Source organism: Mirounga leonina, unplaced genomic scaffold (assembly GCF_011800145.1).
Source record: "Mirounga leonina isolate KUSES-001 unplaced genomic scaffold, KU_Mleo_1.0 Mir_152, whole genome shotgun sequence".
Taxonomy (NCBI): domain Eukaryota; kingdom Metazoa; phylum Chordata; class Mammalia; order Carnivora; family Phocidae; genus Mirounga; species Mirounga leonina.
Genome location: NW_023270380.1, coordinates 541,383 through 561,007, shown reverse-complemented (window position 1 = coordinate 561,007; position 19,625 = coordinate 541,383). Strand labels below are relative to the sequence as shown.

The window sequence follows — 19,625 nt, the reverse complement described above, 5'->3', positions numbered from 1 at the left end:
TGGGGCTCGATCCCAGGACCCTGGGATCATGACCTGAGCTGAAAGCAGCCGCTTAACCGACTGAGCCACCCAGGCGCCCCAAAACTCAACTTTAATAAATGACAATTACAGAGTATTTTGTCAGCTGCCTAAATTAGGATTATTTTAAATTCACTTTTCCTGAAGCAACAAATACAACACTAATGAGACCGGTTACTACTGAGGCACACTCAGTTAGCTTCAGGAATAACTCTCCATGATGCCCAAGCTGCAAGTATCAACATCACGCACGTATCTATAACTCTCTTAATCTCACACAGGGGGCCCCCCATCATGCCACGGGACCACTGGCCCAGCAGGGCTAGCGAGGTGTTGGCAGAGACTGGACGAAGATCCAATCTTCCTGCTCTAAGCCGTGGACCACAAAAGGCTGTGGTTCTAAAAGCAAACTGTCGCCGAAACCCTGACTGCCCATCCTCTTTCACCAGTGGTGCAACAAAGCCATTCTGGAAAAGTGGGGCCCTTGCCTCAGCCACGGGGGCAAGGCCTTCGAGACCGTAAGTGGCAATTTGAGGTTGGCAGGGGTAGAGAGAATGCTCTTTGACCAAATCACGCCTGGAAAATTAAAAAGTGGTACTCCTGAGCTAGAGAGTAAAATATGCTGAAGACAAGTTTATTAATGGAAAGCCTTTTACCTGATTCAATTTTGTTAAGTATTTTTCTCGCACATTGTACAAAGGCCTCCTCCACATTCTCCCCCGTTAGTGCACTTGTTTCCAAAAACATCAGCTCTAAAAGTGACAGCAAACAAAATGCGAAGCTATGTTTAGAAGGCGATCACAACTGAGGTACCGACAGCCTGTTGAGGATTCTCTCCGAAGAGCAGGCAAAATGGAATCTGTTACTTAAAAACCACATATTTCTGCAAATACAGAATCAATAAATGTCAATATATTTTGTTAAATGCTAGAAGAACTCTCAGCCTTCCTCACCAGCGTCGGGTATTTTGTGCTGGCCCTCGTCTACTGAAGATGCATGGTGAGGAAGCAGGCTGCCTGAAGCCGCCCAGCGGTCACACGAGACGAATATTCTCCCAAAACTCTTCACGTCACCACAGATACCATGGGGGGGGGGGGGCCGGGGGGCGGGGCTACACTGCAGCTTCTCATCCTGCCGGTGACGAGGTCCTCCCTGGACTCATACTTTTCTTACCCACCAGAGCAGTTACTAACCCTTGCTTCTGTATTTACAAGCTCACGATAGCTTCTGTTCTTCTCACATGCTTATTTTCTTAGCATAAAACCAGTCAATTTGTAAGAATATAATTTGGTAGTCCTAGAGTCCAACTGAAAATCGAGACTAGGATATTTTAAGTTCTTGACTGGTTCTAAAAGTTAAAGTTCTTTAAAATATCTCAATTCTAATCATTCCGTTACCTATAAAGCAACCATTAATTTTATGTGTCATTCTCTGGTTTTCTATATGGAAATTCAGAGAATTTTCAAAGGCATATAACCAAATGACTTCAATTTAATGTAAGTAAAATAAAACCAATGAACCCAGTATTTCTTCCACCATTTTCCCCTTCTATTTAGAACTAACGTTTTACCAACTTAGCTCCAAATTACATTAGAAAAAAGGACAGGCCATCATGCGATTAGGGCCTTTAAAAATTATTACAAACTTAACTTTAGACCAAGGCCTGTGCTTAGACCAAAAAGTCATAACAGAATATTAGTACATTTGCTTTTATCATCATCATAACCTTTGTAGGCAGAATGCAATATAGTGAAAATATGCTAAGTAAGTCTAACTTTACTGAAAACACTGGGAAATTTCACATTTCTTGAGTAACGTTTAATCTTAAAATTCCAATAGGTGTAAATTCAAAGCAATGTTATTACCCCCAAATCTGCCCATTTGAAAAGCAGTAGTAGGTAAAAGGTCACTTGCCATTTTCTTGAGCAAATCTGGAAGCTTCTAAGAAAGTAACTTCACGATCTGCATCCAGGTCCTTCTTGTTCCCACAGAGGATGATCACAATGTTCTGACTCGCTAGCATTCTGGCATCTGTTAACCAATTAGTAAGCGCATTGTAGGTTTCTCGGCTGCGTAATATAAGATTGTGAAAATAGTACATGTATTTTATAAAGCTAGCAACTCTTTCCAGTCATTCACACTACTCACACACTGCTTTTGCACACGTCAGGGTAATGTCGACAACCTTTAAGGTAACACAGGTAGCCTGAATGCCCCATTACACACCATACCACAGGGTGTGATTGTTTTGCTTCCAGAAAAATGAAACCGCAAGTCAGATATTTTGCTGTTTGATTTTGCCCGATCAAGATGCAAAAGGAAACAGATGTTCCTTTATTCATTTTACAAATATTTACTGAGCTCTTAACTCTTAGCTCAATTATGTGCGGCATCGGTGAGCAAGATCTAACATCTGCTGCATTTACCAGCTCTGTGCAATATGGCGGTACTTTGTTCTGGAGGAATTTATCACGTTCTTTATAAGGACTCTGTGACACAGACTCTATTCCCCTTTTCCATGAGAAACCCGAACCCAGAGTTTGATTAAGTTGTCCCAAGTCACACAAGCAGCCAGCGGCAGAGGCAGGGCTTGACCAGGTCTGTCTAACCCCAGGACCAAGTCTGAGATCTACTGTGTTCGGCTCAGATACATCTGGGGATACGTCTGCTCTGCCGGCGCTCCCGGACAGCCAAATGACTTCGCACGTTAGCAAGCTGAGCCTTCCACCACCTGAGCAAGTGCGGGCGGGCTGGGCCAGGAGCTGCCCGCTTCCTCGCCAGTGTGCCTCATCACGAACACGCAGACTGGGTGTGCATCACAGCAACAGCGACACCCTCTCAGCTGCGCAAGTTCCTACCCAGACGGCCACCAGCGGATAGGGTGGAGATGACATTTTTAAGGTGGTGCCAGCAAACACTGAGATCGGCACTGTCTGATGGGACTTCCAAGGACAAGAATGTTCTATAACCCACACCGTCTCATACAGCAACCACCGGCCACATGTGGCTGCTGGGCACTTGAGATGTGACAGGTGAGACCAAGGAGCTAAGTTTTTAATTTAATTTGTGATATGTGGGTGATAGCTACACACAGGACAGTGCACTCACATTCTTATGATGTGCCAAGAGCTCTCCATTAACCAATTTAACCACCTGAAAATCGCATAACACAATCATCATTACTCCATATAACAGACAGGGAAACTGAAGTCCAGACAGCTAGAGCACCTTGCCCCGAGGACATCACACGGCTAGTAACCTGCACCTGAGGTCTGAGCCCAGGCAATCGGGGCACAAAGCCTGTGCCCTCAACTTTCATCGATGTCAATTACTTCTAATAATTTACCATACATAAACTTTCACTTTGTGAACCTTGAGGAATATATCAAAGCATCAAAGCATCATGCTAAAAAACACAATGAAACACTAGGGATACTTTATGTATCTAAAAACCTCACCCAAAGATTTCCTTACCGGTTAAGTAGTGGTAGGGGTTGACTCAAACACCTCTAAGACCCCAAATTAAAGGACTGAGGGGATTCCAGATTCCCAGCCACACTGCCTATCCTGACACGCAAAACACACACTACACGCAGGTGCGTCTTGGGAAGACCAGACTTTGGGGAGCAGAGCCCCAAGCTGCCTCCCCGTGGGGGAGTTCACATTACCTGGTGATGTCATAGACGAGGAGCGCTCCCGCAGCACCTCTGTAATAACTTCTCGTCACAGACCTGAAAGAATTATACTGCTTTTACTTCCAGCCAATCGAGATCCTTTACTACTGAGCACTGTCACCCATTTTTCTTTGTAAACCTTGACATGGGGACAGACGTTGCTTAAAACAGAAATGATTCAGACATCTGAATGTATGTATGAGGGGCTCCTGTCTGAAGTCATGTCACAGAAATGCTAGGAAGTGGGGGGACGTTAGGCTGAGACAAGTATGTCATTTTCTAACAGGTAGATGAAACTCTCCCACAGAAGTTAAGATTATCTTTGAACTTACAGGGAGAGGCGAAGCACTTGAGAGAGCTAGATGGACACTAAGTGCTCAGCAATCCTACTCTGCTTCCTCTGGGGGTTCCAGGTCTTCCCCATGTCCCTGCAGAGCTGCTCCCTACTCTTTCCCAGGGAAAAGGAAAGTCCGCAGAGGGGAATTGGCTCATCTTCCAACCAGGAACCCACAGCCAACTACCCGCCCCCACTCCCCCGCACTCACCTTTTGCCTCACCCCACTTACTAACAAGGAAACATGGCTTTACCTATCTTACCTGTCTCCACCGAGTGCCTCTGAACGTCTTAGCCGTTTTCACAGTCCTGCGGGTTACTTTCAGTAACACTTTCTCCCCTGTATTATCAGTCTCTCCCTCTGTTAGGTTTTTTTTCCCCATTAGCAACATAAAATGTGCTCTGGTACCTCCCACCTTAAAATACACGAAGATATGCAGCGCAATCCTTTCAGAGCTCTTCTCTGCATCTAAATTCCTCCGAAGAGTTGTCTTTGCTGTTTCCTTCTCCTCACCTCGTCTCCCGTCTATGTCCCCTACTCCGCGGTGCTGAGCCCAGCGGCATTTCTTGGTCCTCATCCCTCCACCTTGCCTCGCCCCTCCCCGGATGCCTCCCCCGCTCGACCTCTGCAGCCACAACCTCCTCCTCTCCCACCAGCCAGCGTTCCTCCTCCAGCTCTGGGTCCTTCTTCTGAGCCTACCCTGTCTATACCGGAGTTCCTCAGTGCTGGGGCTCAGTTCTGGGTTTTCTTTTCTATTCACACCTGGACTCCAATGTCATCTTCAGCTCAGCCTCCTTCTGTAAGATCCAGCTGTTGCCCCAACATCTCCATATGACTGCCTAGTGAACGTGTTGTACTTCACATTTATAAGACAGAACACTCTGCTTCCCAGCCTGCAGGTCCATCCTGGTTTGGGGTGAGGTTGGGCACCACCATCCCTCTGTTCACACAGCCAGAAAGCTCTGTGTTTATCCTCGCCTCCTCTTTTTGCCCACCTCTGTATTGGACCCATCAGTCAGGTTCCGTCACACTAACTGAACGTATCCTACATTGTGCATGTCCCGCCATCTTCACTGGTACCATCATAATCCAAATCACCAAGTCTCTGCCTGGACCCCTGCAGTCACCTATGGCTGGTGTCCCCACTACCATGCATGTCCCCACTGCCACTTGTGTCCCTCAGTCTATTCTCCTGAGCAACCAAACTCCTCATCAAGACCTACAAGGCTCCCTGTGCTCAGGGGCTGGAGATTGAGTTCAATCCCCAAGGGGCAATGATTTAGTCAGTCCTGTTTACCTACTGAAACCTCAAAAAGAAACCCTAAATGATGGAGTTTAGAGACCTTCTGAGCTCATGAACACTTGGGGGTGCTGGAAGGGTAGTGCATCCAAAGAGGGCATGGGAGCTCAGCACTCAATTCCTATATCCAATGCCCAATGCATCTCTTCCATTTGGCTGTTCCTGGGTTGTATCCTTTATAATAAACTGGCGACAATAAATACTGTGCTTTTTCTAAGTTCTGTGAGTCACTCTAACAGATTATTGAACCTGGGGGATGGGTCATGGGAACCTGTGACTGGTGTATGAAGTGGGAGCAGGTCTGTGGGATGGGACCCTTAGTCTCTGGGGCCTGATGTTAACTCCAGAGAATCAGAATTAAGTTGAACTACTGGCCACAGAGTTGGTGTTAGAGAACTGGAGCTGGTATGGAAAACCCTGCCCCCCTCCCCCCCCCCCCCCCCCCCCAGCCAATTTGGTATCAGAAAATAGGCACCACAGAACACTGCCTCCCTTTAGGGCAAAAAGAGAACTGGGGACCTTATCAACAATGAACAAAAGGACTCATTATGACTTTGATACTCTGAAAAGGGCAGCTATTTTTAAATGTATTTTTAGCTCCTAAACTCCACAGGCAGATAGGTAGCCTGAAGCTTCCCCTTTCTACCTTTACATTGCTCTACAGAGGGGCATATGCTTTAAGAAATGGCAGAGAGGCACCGCATGAGCAGGATCAGATCCTTAGTTCTTCCCGGGGTCGCCTCTCCAAGGGGGGGGAGGGCTCTTTTCCACATATGTGAAGAGACAACTCTTTTTCTGTTTTAGTTTCTAGAAACCAGCAGGTTTCTAGAGAAAGAGGTATGTAAGAGTTCTCAAGAGAAACTAAATTACATCTGCTACAAAGTCATTTATTTCACTGTACCCTGACACATGGGGTCTAACAAATTACTCAAGTATACAAGTCAAATGCTTAAGAAAAGTACTTTTTTGAGGTATTTAATTTTCTCAAAAGTAATTTAAACCAGAGTAATACAGGCACCTAGTTTGGAAAGCAAATATTGCTAACAGGCCCGACGTGAAAGTCTGCAGTCTCCTGCCTCACTCTTCCCTGGGAGCCCCACTCCCAAGGCCTCTGGATTTGATTTTTTTCCTAAATTAAGTCATTAACGGAATACACGTTAAACATCTATGTGCTAGATTCTACCCTGGGCTTTGGAGAAGCAATAACAACAAAATACAAATGTCCCTACTTCCATGGATCTTAGTTTTGTTTTTCTGGTATTTGCTTCCATATTTCTATAAAATGCTTATGAAACTATCTGACTTACGAGTTTCAGGGCTTACTGCCTTCCTGCTTTGGTAAGACTCTATCTCACTCATACGCTCCCAGCCCCTTCCCTGCATCTCCCCCTCCTCCTCCCCCTGTCAGGCAGCACCCTCTCCTGACGGCCGCCCTGTGACACCTATGTCCTGGCTCGTCTCCCCGGCTGGGTCCCCTGTTGGCTGGACTTCACCTTCCTCTTTCAGGGTTTACTTCCTTGTGCTGATGAAGTATATCCTCCTGAAGTTTCTAAGAAAGAATACGTGAAAAGATAACCTATGTTTCCCCTATACTTGAATATCTAAGGGCCTTCTGACTTTATTCTCACACTTGATTGACAGTTTGGCTAAGTTTAGTATTTAGGTTGGAAAGGAATTTTTCATGCTGAGTTAGGAGGGCAAGGCTTCAGTATCTTCTAGCTTCCGAAAGTTGCTGTTGAACAGTATAATGCAATTCCTTTTGCTAGTCCTTCAAGGTGACTGTTTTTCTTCTTGGGATCTTTTTGTATCTTCACTTCATCCTTGTCCTCTGAAATGTCACCTGATATACACTAGTTGGAACTGTTCCCCCCATTCATTTGTATTTGGTGTGAGGTGGGCCCAATACATCTGGGATCTCATTTCTTTGGTAGAAAATTACAGAGATTAGGCTGTTTTATTGGGGAAGCCAAAATGTTAGTATATTTAGGCCTTTCCTTTGGAGCTATTCATTTTTCTGTTTCTCCTGCCTGAGAGTACATATACACCTGGCTGGCAGCAACTGGAAAGAGGTGGGGGAGGGGGGCTAGGGGGTGCAGACTTGCACTAATTTCCCTCCTTTCAGTCCCTCCCTCATCCTTGCCTCTGCTGGGCCTTATGATGCACGCTGACCCTGCTTCAACTCAGAGACTGAACTTCTGCTCAGGTGGGTGCATGCACACGCATATGGAAGCACTAACCGTCCCTCCTGCAGAACCCGGTGCTTCCTCAGCCTGACCTTTTCCCGGATTCAGCGGGAAGAACGGGCCTCCAGCTCGCTGGCCTTCCCCTGTTACAGGCACTTAAGGCGCAGCTCCCTCGGCTTTCAGTCAGTCACCATCCACTCCTTATCGCTACCCTTTTTTTTTTTTTTGAAATCTCTTCATCATAACTATGTACTCCCCCTTTCTGGGTCTTTGTGAGTTCATGCCATTTCAGTTGTTTTAGAGTCATTTCAGCAAGGGTTTGGGGGGAGAAAACATAAGTCTGGATTGAATCCACAAAGTTTAATCAGTGGTTCCAGAAGAAATGATTGTGATTAAAGATTTTGAAGCAAACAATTATTGAACATTTCAAATATAATATACACCTGACTTTAATGCTGTGAGAGTGAGTTTTACTTAACTGAATTTTAAGACTGTGTATATCTGTTCTATTTTGACTTCGTGTATCTGTTCAAACACCACTACTACAATATTAATATTAATCCACTTTCTTGCTTTAGTACTTACAGAATATTAAACATGTAACTTCATTTGCAGTGGTCTGCCCAAACATCAATTATGACTGTAGTGTAATAAAAATGTGCAGGAGAGAATATTTGGTGGAATGTGTATCAACCATCAGAACATGCTCTAGTTAGTATAAAACAAACAAACAAAAATGCCAAAAGAGGTTTTTAAAAATTCTGCCTTAAAAGTGAAAGAGAAAAACTGCTGGGCTATTACTTTGCCTTAATTTTAATCTAAAAGTATTACTGCAGGATACACAATGCCACGTCCTCCCAATGTAGTCACTGGTCCCAAAGAATAAATTAGCCTCTACATTAGAGTGCGCTCACTCGAGAGATTCGAATGCATTCTTTAGTAAATCAATGCTGCATGGAGAAAACTTGACTTTTAGCTTGTCTTAAAGCTTCCAGAGGTGAAGTTTCTGAAATCTGTGCGGGGAGGAGGAAACTATATATATGAAGAGACTATAATTGGTTATTTCAAATCCAATTTTTAAATATTTTTATTAAATCAGAGAGAAAGCTACCTGAATCGTTCTTGGCCTGCTGTATCCCATATCTGTAACTTTACATATTTACCACCAACATTTATTATCTTTGAACCAAATTCCACTCCTATTGTATGATTTGAGTCATCTTTGACTGAAAAAGAAAAAGAACAAGATATTTATTTTAGAACATTAAAGAAACAGACATACAGATTTAAACAAGCAAAATCAAGGGTTAAAGTCAATGGAAATATAATTTACTGTAGCCTTTCATTTCTCCAATAGTCAGTTGATAAGAAGCACTCACTGTTTTAAACAGAATACACATACAGTTCCTATTCTGAAAGAGACGATAAGGCTCCTTCACAAAACCCCTAAAGCAAACCATTCATTTTAAAGCCTAGGCTTGGAAGTGGCTATGCCACATGAGAATCATATCTACCTGTCCACTGGGAGGGCACTCACAGGGACTGCACAAAATACCTGGGGGCCAACCTAAAGGGCTTAGAGCCCAGTGACAGACTGCAACTCAGTCAGGAATGAGGTGGTGACCGTTTCCACTATTTGAATGGATAAATAGTCCAAAGAAATAAAAGGGAAGGAAAAGTACTTCCCGTAGCCCCCAAAAGAAACTTGATGGATACCCAAGATTAAGGGGAAAAGAGGAAAAGATAAACAAAACAAAACAAAACCAAACAACAAAAATTCTGAGCATATGATAGCTGTTGAGTTTGCATGAATTTGAGGATTGTGTGGCAGTAATTTGGAATGAATTTGTTGGAGAAGTCAATACTATCTGTATTGGGAGGCAGGCAAAATAAGTAGCTCACTAAACCCACCTAGAATGAACCGTAAGTGTTTCCTGGGGCCAGGGGTGGGGGGATGACAGGTTAATACTGACCACACCAGCCTGTCTCAGATGATGTGGAACTAGTGTGGACATTCTAGAATTCAAGCTACCAAGAAACCTCAGAGTAAAAGCCTCAAGGGTGATGGCTAAAGTCCAAGGGCGTCCTGGTTACAACATGGCCACAAGACGAATAAAGTGAAGCCTTTCCCATCATGCTGTAGACCATGCAGACTAACCCAACACACATACCCGTCTCCTTGGTGAGGAGTTAGGGGAGGACTGTCAAGGGAGAGCTTGCCACAGGGGGAGGATGCAAAGATAAGGAGGCGGGTTCTGGACCCAATATCCTTGGGGCATTTTTTTCTGAGATGCTACAATGCAGTCTTGGCAACTTGTGAAGAGACCTGGATGCCCCCAGTGAGTGAATACTTGTTCATTCAGCGAGGACTGGCTCCGTGACTAACCCACGCTGGCTCCGTGTCACTAAACAGAGGTCCCAACAAGCTCTTGGATAATGAAAACGGAAGTAGCAGAATATATTTCTACAGTTTTATTCTTCAAAGCTCCTTGCCAAGGACTTCCTCTGCTGTCTGTTTCCCCATTTTACCCACCACCACTCAGGTGCACATGCTTAAGATGCACTGCAGTTCAGTGAAAGTAAATCTGTTTTTGTGCTTTCACCTGACTGCCGTGAAACAGGTCATCCTCCACAATTCTTTCCATGATTGTAAAAGCACTGTTTATTTTAAGGGGCTTTCAAACTTACAAGTCTTTTACAATACTTTGGAATTAAACATTCAATTTCCCTTACCAAAACAGTGCAAGCCAATGGCAACAAGATGGGTCTGTGGTCAAAAGACCTGGACTTGAGTCTAACCAACTCTAGGGGACCATCCCAAGGGCACACACCCCCTAACTGCTCTAAAGCTGCTTCTTGAACCTGCAAACCAGAACTGATGACAATAACTGCCTTCACTACAGTACAAGCCACCGAGGACCCAACAGGACTGTTTTATCTACAATGTACTACTCGGGCTTCTTGGGCAGCTCCCTGTCAGGAAAGCAAAGTCCTCTGCGGCCTTCTGCCTAACCCTGTTGTATTTCAATATCTGCAATGTACTGGAGTATCTGGACAATGCACAGTATGATAATATATTGAACAATGAACCACCATAAAACTGAAATAATAAAAACTCAGTCATACTGCTAGAAGTTTAATATAACATAAACTTTTAATGTTCCTTTAACATACTTTTAAGCTGTAACTTTTTTCCTGAAATAATATTCAGAAGTTTTGCTATAGACAAATCTGAGCAAGACAGCACTCACGGGAAGACATGCATCAAACACTGACATTTTTTTTCTGATGTCACTTACATTTTTTTTCTATAAACTGATGAAGCAAGCAAGACTTGCCAGTTCCTGCATTTCCAATAACCAAGAACTTAAACAAAAAATCTGAAAAACAAAAAGAGACCATGAAAAATAACTTTAAAACATGTGCTACAAATTTATTCTTAGACTATGATCAAAAAAAGTTAATAAAATCTTACTTGTTAATGTAACAGAAAAAAGAGGCAACTATTCTGTGAAAACAACAAAAAACATGTCAACTTACATTTTCACCTTTTTGATATTTGGCTTTACATGCCAATTCAGTGGTTTTCCAAACACTGCTCATGGGAAAACTTCCTTTGATGTTGGAAGTTTGAAGACTATTCTTGTAAAATTCATTCCTTTGCTAGTCACTATTCAAAGAAATATGAATAAGTAGGGACAAAAATAGTCTAGAAGTTTCAAGTGTTTTCTGTACAAAAGAAGAACCCTGGGAAACTTCTAGGCTTTGAGAAGTCCACGCCCTTCTTCTTTTTAAAAAATAGGTATGTTTCCCCCACCCTTGCAGATTTTTGTGGTCTTGCTTCTATTTCCTTATCTGCACCTTGAGGGAAGGACGGCTTAAGCCAAGTTTGGGTCAGTATTCAAAGTAGGAAATTTGTCTTATTCAGTGTAAAAAGAATTCTTCATTTCTTCTTTACACAGAGTAATATATTTAATTTGGAATATTATTTTCCATAAAATGGAAATGAAGACTCTCCAGAATTTGTTAATTGAATTAGCATGATGTAGCATCAGTAGCCCCACGTTGCCTTACTGATTAATTTTGCTTTTTCTGTTAGCAAAGAACGTTAGTTCTGCTGAGACAGGAGCTGCAGAGGACCCACTCCCTCCCCCACCCCTCACACCTTGATCAGAACCCACCACTGCAAACCCCCCTGCTGCTGGACTCATTCTGAGGCCCTGAAGACCCTGCTCTGTGTCCCTGGTTCCCTGGTTTGCACCTCTGAAAGTGTTACCTCCACATACCTTTTCCAAACCCAGACCGAGCTCTCCTAGCCCTGGCTCCTTCTCTCCCCCATGTAAGTCCAAACAGCCTATTTATTTGCTGACACGTAGGCTGGCCCTGTTTCTTCAGAACTATATTAATCATCACTCAAAGATGAAGCCTATTTAACCTCTCATGATTTTTACATGGTTACAGGCAATAAACTTATAGGATAATGCTATTAGAATTGTAAGCATTTAAAAATAACAAGTTTTATGTTTCTCACCACATGTTTTTAAAGCATGCCACATTCATGTTCACAGCAGCATTATTCACAGTAGCCAAAAAGAAGCAACCCAAGTATCCATTTATAGATAAATGGACAAACAAAATATGGTGTAAACATACCCTGGAATATTACTCAGCCTTGAAAATGAGGAAACTCTGACACATGTTACAACATGGATAACCCTCAAAGACATTATGCTAAGGGAAACAATCCAGTCACAAAAGGAGAAACACTGTAGATTCCATTTATATAATGTACCTAGAGTAGTCAGATTCAGAGACAGAAAGTAGAATCGTGGCTGCCAGTGGCTAGGGAAGGGGGGAATGAGGAGGTACTGTTTAATGGACATGAGTATCAGTGTGGAAAGATGGAAAAGTTCTGGAGATAGATTGTGGCAATGGCTGTCAACAACGTGAATGTACTTAATGCAAACGAACTGCAGACTTAAGAATGGGGAAAATGGCAAGTCTTATGTAATTTTTCTACATAGACACACAAAATAAAACATGCCAAATCTAGTCATGTTCATTGAACAGCTTTCATAACCTAAGAAATCAAAGGTTAAGATTGCCAGGTTAAAATGAAAACACTGGAATTTCTCAGTTTTGTTCAATATCTTCTTCTATTTAAAATATAAAGCCCAATACACTGTAAAGTTGATCCTTGAATAAGTACATGGTTTCACTTATTGTGGATTTTTTACAGTACAGTACTATAAATGTATTTTCTCTTCCTTGTGATTTTCTTTCTTTTTAAAAAAGATTTATTTATTTAAGACAGAGAGAGCATGTGCTCACGAGAAGGGGCAGAGGGAGAGGTAGAGACAGAATCTCAAGCAGATTCTGTGCTGAGTGTGGAGCCTGATTCAGGGTTCGATCTCACAACCCTGAGATCATGACCGGAGTCAAAACCAAGAGTTGGACGCTTAACCAACTGAGCCACCCATGTGCTGCCTCCCACCTTTGTGATTTTCTTTAAAGATTTTATGTATTTGAGAAAGAGAGAGCATGAGTAGAGAGGAATAGAGGGGGAGGGAGAAAGAATCTGAAGCAGACCCTGCACTGAGTGTAGAGCCCTACTCAGGGCTCGATTCCACAACCACAAGATCATGACTTGAGCTGAAACCAAGAGTCGGATGCTTAACCGACTGAGCCACCCAGGTGCCCCCCTCCTTGTGATTTTCTTAATAGCATTTTCTTTTCTCTAGCTTGTTTTATTTTAAGAATATGGTATATAATACATATAATATAGGAAACACGTGTTAACTGATTGTTTATGTTATCAGTAAGGCTCCAGTCAACAGTAGGATATTAGGAGTTAAGTTTTCGGGGAGTCAGAATTTATATGTGGGTTTTCAACTGTGCTGAGCGTTGGCGCCCTTAACCCCTTTGCTGTTCAAGAGTCAACCATATAAGTTGCAAACAGAAAAAGGTGAGAGCCAAATAAAGATGCTGCCAATATATAGGAAACAATAAATACTGGCAAAGAAAAGAATTTGTATTTGCAAACTGAAATGTTTCTTACGTTTCATATGTACACAGAAAAATGAGTATCACAAATCTGTGTGATCCTGGAACAAAAACTCATATATCTAGACATAGACTTTAGCTTGATTCTTGTTCCACTGTTATTTTCTGCTTTGGAAGTTTTGCTTAAATGTACTTTATTATGGTAATTGTTATCTAGATTGTACCATAGCTCCCAACAGGCAAAAGAGTAACATATCCACTGAACTGCACCTTGCTGGACAAAAGACAAGTAAGACATGTAATATCCACATGTAAAAATTCCTCCATCAAACTTTTTTTTTTAAGATTTATTTATTTGAGAGACAGAGTTGGGGGGCGGGGGGAGGCAGAGAGGGAGAGAATCTCAAGCAGACTCCTCGCTGAGTGCAGAGCCTGATGAGGGGCTTGATCTCATGACCCTGAAATTGTGACCTGAGCTGAAACCAAGAGTCAGATGCTTAGCCAACTGAGCCACCCAGACAACCCTCCAACAAACTCTTCATACTCTACCTCTTGTAGCTCAAACAGGTAAGTATTCATAATATAGTAGAAAACCTTTTTGTTTGAAAATCCTTTTGGGTGAAACATCTAGAAATGCTGGGTAAAATATACCACATTTAAAAAAAAATGCATAACTGAGCTTTTAGGAAAGAAAGGAAAATTCTATATGCTTGGGAAAGAGAAGAAACAGAAAAAAGCAGTAGGGGCCCAGATGCGTCAGTATTGAGTTTAAAACGTGTATGGGACAGAGCATAAGAGTTTGCGCCCATGTGAAGGAGGTATGAGTAGAGAGCTAAATCTGAGTTCTTTTCAAAGCTCAGCCTGAAGTCAAAGGGTAGGCTGGAGGAAAAAATCTATTCACTAGCTCAGGGAAATGAGGAGCCTTCTTTCACTCTGCCTGGCCTCTTAATGAATGGGAAAAACATTTCCCTTTGAAGTTTAATCATGGGCTTGTATGATAGGTGGGTTTGAAATTCAAATTTAAATAACCATGTGGACAATGAACCTCTAAATCAAGAAATGAGCAACAATAAAAATGAAAGTGACATGACTAGGATGCCTGGAAGAATTACTTTGGCAGGACACACAGGATTCTCACATTTACAGCTCCTTGAAGATGAGCTCACAATCTAAAATTACAAAACACTCAAGGAAACAATCCATCACAAGTGAGTCAGCCATCTGCAGACAGATTATGCTTCCAAGAACTTGATTTAAAAAAAAAAGAAGAACTTAATAAAGTACAGTTGATCCTTGAACAACACAGGGGTTAGGGGCACTGACACTACTCCCCTCCCCCATCCCATGTTGTGTAGTTGAAAAACCCACATATAACTTTCGACTCCCCAAACACTTCACTAATAGTCTACTGGTGATTGGCAGCCTTACTGACAACATAAATAGTAGATTTACACATATTTTCCATGTTACATGTATTATACACTATATTCTCACAATAAAGCAAGCTAGAAAAAAGAAAATGTTACTAAGAAGATCATAAGGAAGAGAAAATACATTTACATTACCACACTGTAAAGAAATTCATGTGGAAGTGGACCTGCGCAGTTCAAGCCTGTGTTATTCATGGGTCAACTGTCTACTCAAGATGACAAATACCATAAAAAAGGAATTTAATTTATAAGAATGCAATAATATGAAAGAATAGCTAGATTTCTAGAATGTGTCCAGAAATAAAAATTGTAGTCTTTAAAATTAATGAATGGATGGGTTAAAAAGAGGAATCAATAAAAATGAGGAGAAAATTTATGAACTGGACTGGAGACTGAAGAAAATTACCAGAAGGCAGAACAAAGAGTTGCGAGGAGAGGAAACCATGTGGATTTAAGAAATATGGAGGATTGAAAGAAAAGATCCAATACAGGTCTAACAGGTGTTTGGGAATGGAAAAATAGAGAATGCAGTATAGAGCCAATATTAAAAGAAATCATGACTAAGAATTTCAACAGAATTAAAACTAAAAGGACTGTCAGATCAAAAATAACTGTGAACCATGAGAAGGAGAAATAAGAATAAGTCCACACTTAAACACATCATCATCACAGTGAAACGGAAGAACAAAGACTATAAAGGCAGGAAGAATGGAAAAATTCCCTATAAAGAAACTAGGTTCCTCACCCCAAGGTCAGAAGGCAGTGAGACAGTATCTTCACGGTGTTGAAGGAAGGAGCGTAAAAACAAAAACTGTCTAATGTAGAATGCAATGTACAAGAAATTATACTCAACGCCAAGGTACACCTCTGCTTCCAGAAAGTTGGAATAGAAGTACTTTTTCCTATTCTTCCTGCTCAGTACAACCTAAGACACTAGATATTATATATAAAGGAAACATATGGAGACTTTAAAAAGCGTAGCGAAGAAGGCAGACTGGCCAGGGACCTTGGGGCCTGAGAAAAGAAGACACAGGGGTGAGTTCTTTGGGCTTTCCTTTCACCTCACATACCCCAGACTTGGAGCTGAACAAGCTGGCAACTGGAAATGGCAATGGGTGCAGATTTTAAAAAGCGCCCACAGAAAGCTGTTCTGTCTAGCCATAGGGCCAGGTAAGGGCAGCCTAGCAAGTGAGAAAACCTTTACACATCAACAGCTCTACTGCAGCCAAACAGCACAGGAGAATCTGTGACCCCACCCCCACCCGTGTTAGCAAAGGCTGAGTGACAGGGCGGGGGGGCGGGGGGGCTGGATGTCCCCCAGTGAGGCCGGAGAACCTCACTACAGCAGGGTGATGTCTGAGAAGACCAAGCACGGAGCTGAGACTCTCATCTCGGGTAGCTGGTTACGAGCCGCCCCAGCCCTCACCACAGTGTCATGGAGACCATGGTGGTGGTGATGTGGGAGCCGCAGAACTCTGGTGCTCTCAGCCCTACCGAGCAATAACAAGGAGCACTCCCTCCACCTGGATGTCAATGGAAGCCGAGCATGGAGTATACCCTTCTACCTCCACCTGGTAGTAACAAGGCTGTGCCCAAGAGTGGAAACCAGTTAAATAAAAGATTTAAATAAAGATCTCAAGTCTCATAGCATAATATAAAAATGTTCAGGTTTCAAGTGAAAATCACTCATCATACTGAGAACCAGGAAGGTCTCAAACTGAAAGAAGAAAGATAATAGATTCCAATGCCAAGATGACAGAAATATCAAAAATGCATGACAAAAATTTTAAAGCAACTTAAAAAAATCTTTTAAAAGATTTTTAAATATAAAAATGTTTCAACAAGGGCGCCTGGGTGGCTCAGTTGGTTAAGCGACTGCCTTCGGCTCAGGTCATGATCCTGGAGTCCCGGGATCGAGTCCCGCATCGGGCTCCCTGCTCGGCAGGGAGTCTGCTTCTCCCTCTGACCCTCCTCCCTCTCATGCTCTCTGTCTCTCATTCTCTCTCTCTCAAATAAAATAAATAAAATCTTAAAAAAAAAAAAAAATGTTTCAACAAGTAATACAAACATGCTCGAAACAAATGAAAAACAAATCTTTAGTGAAGAGAAAGTCTTATCAAAGAAATAAAAGATATAAAGAACCAAATGGTAATTTTAGAATTGAAAAATACAGTAACTGAAATATAAAGCTCAGCAGATGAGCTCAATAGCAAAATGCAAGGGACAGGAAAAACAATCTGTGAACTGGATAAAAAATGACAGAAAATAGCCAATCTAAACAACAAAGAGAAAACAGACTGAAAATATATGAGTAGAGCCTCATGGACCTTTGATTCTACAAAAAAAGCTCTAATATTTATGTCACTGGAGTCAGGAAAGAAGAGGAAAAAGAGAACAGGGCTGCAAAAATACTCAAAGAAACAATGGCTGAAAACTTTCTAAATGTGGCAAGAGACATAAATCCAGATTCAAAAAGCTGAGGATGAATCCAAATAAATCCATGCCAATATATATCATAACTAAACTTCTGAAAACTAAAGACAAAGAAAAATACCTTGAAAGCAGCCAGAGAAAATGACAGCTTGCCTACAGAGAAAAAAATAATCCAAATGACAGCAGATCTTTCATCAAAAACCACAGAGGCCAGAAGGAAGTGGCACATTTTTCAAGGGCTGACAGGGAGCTCTACCCAGAATCTTATATCTAGTGAAAATGACTTTCTAGAATGAAGGGGGAATCAAGACATTCTTGGGGGAGGGATGGAGTGGGGGGGGGGGGACTCTAACAGAATTTGTCAGCAACAGACCAATCCTAAAATCATGCTTAAAAGAATTGTAAAGAAGGTTTCTAAACAGAAAATAAATGATGAAAGGAGCCTTGGAACATCAGGAAGGAAGAAAGAGCATGGCAAACAAAAAATGTATAAATAAGGGGCTCCTGACTGGCTCAGTCAGAAGAGCAGGCAACTCTTGACCTCAGGGTCATGAGTTTGAGCCTCATGTTGGGTGTAGAGTTTACTTAAATAAAAACTAAAAAAAAAAAAAAAAAAAGGATAAATACAATAGGCTTTTCTTCTTCTCCTGTTGAGCTTTCTAAATTGTATCTGGCTGTTCAAGCAAAAATGGTAACACTTATGTGATTCTAAATAGGAGTAGAGCAAATATTTAAGATAATTATATCAAAGTGGGGGACAGTTATAGGGATATAAAAGAAGGTAAGGTTTTTATATTTCTCTCAAATGGAGAAAATGATTGACACCAGTAGACTGTGATATGTATATATAATGTAATACAGAGCAACCCTTAAAAAACCTATGTAAAGAAATATACTCAAAAATATTATAAATAAATTGAATAGAATTCTTAAAAATGTTCACATAACACTGGAACACTGGAAAAAGAGAGAAATGAAAAACAGACTAAAAACTGAAAAATAAGTCCTAATATATCAATATTTATATATCAATAATTATAATAAATGGAAACCATTTATACCAAATTAAAAGACAAAAATTGGCAGATTAGATGAAAAAACATGACACGACTATATGCTGTCAACAAGAACCTCACTTGGATTATAATGATACAGGCAGGCTGAAAGTGAAAGGATGGAAAAAGCTGTATCATGCAAACATTTAGTCAAAGGAAAACATTATTATTATCAGATAAAACAGACTTAATAGCAAGGAAAACCTCCTGAGACCAAAAGAGTTATTACATGATAAAAGAATAAATCTACCAGCAATCCATAGGAATCCACACCTGAAACTAATATAACATTGTGTAAAAAAAAGACATAGGAATCCTAAATGTGTATGCACCAAATAATAGAGCTATAAAGTATATGTCAAGCAAAAACTGACAGAACTAAAAGGTGTGAAACAGACAAACCCACAATTATGGTTGGAGACCTCAATACCCCTCTCTCTACAACTGAGAGAACAACTAGACAAAAAATCAGCAAGCATACAGAAGAACAAAAACATAGTAAACCAACGCGATCTAGTTGACATTTACAGAATACTCCACCCAACAAGAGCAGAACACATTCTTTTCAAGGACCCCTGAGACATATTATCAAGTTAGACTATATCCGGGGCCATAAAACAAACCCCAACAAATTTAAAAGAATTGAAATCACATAGAATGTGTTCTCCAATCACAATGTAATCAAACTAGAAATCAGTAACATGAAGACAACAAGAAAATCTCCAAATACTTAGATACTAATCAACATACTTCTAAATAATCTATGATTTATTTTTTTTAAAGATTTTATTTATTTGAGAGAGAGGGAGAGCAGAGCAAGAGAGAGAGCAGGAGTTGGGGAGGGCAGAGGGAGAGGGAGAAGCAGGCTTCCTACTGAGCAGGGAGCCCGATGTGGGGCTCGATCCCAGAACATGGGGATCTCGACCTGAGCCAAAGGCAGATGCTTAACTGACTGAGCCACCCAGGCGCCCCTAAATAATCTCTGATTTAAAGAAGTCTTATGGGAAATCAAACAAATATCGGGCTGAATGGAAAAGAAAATACAACCTATCAAAATTTGTGGGATACAACTAAAGCATTGCTGAGAGGAAAATTTAGAGCACTAAATGCACACATTAGGAAAAAAGAAAGTCTCAATCAATTATCTACATTCCTACCTCAAGAACCTAGAAAAAGGAGAGTATAATAAACTTA

At 41.5% G+C, this 19,625-nt stretch overlaps 1 protein-coding gene across 4 annotated transcripts in view; it reads right to left on the bottom strand.

Annotated features, from left to right (window-relative positions):
- The window catches only part of RAB4A (RAB4A, member RAS oncogene family), a 46,885-nt gene that overhangs the window by 9,726 nt on the left and 17,534 nt on the right, over positions 1–19,625 (bottom strand). The window contains exons 2-7 of one of the 4 annotated variants that reach the window (XM_035008410.1): positions 11,051–11,180; positions 10,810–10,890; positions 8,622–8,736; positions 3,687–3,749; positions 1,933–2,049; positions 675–770 (exon numbers count right to left, since the gene is read on the bottom strand). In XM_035008410.1, coding sequence (XP_034864301.1) covers positions 675–770; positions 1,933–2,049; positions 3,687–3,699 — 226 coding nt within the window. In that variant the 5' untranslated portion in view covers positions 3,700–3,749; positions 8,622–8,736; positions 10,810–10,890; positions 11,051–11,180. Of the gene's footprint in view, positions 1–674; positions 771–1,932; positions 2,088–3,686; positions 4,204–8,621; positions 8,737–10,809; positions 10,891–11,050; positions 11,181–19,625 lie in introns of those variants that run through there. The other 3 variants (XM_035008408.1, XM_035008409.1, XM_035008411.1) reach the window with 3 other exon arrangements.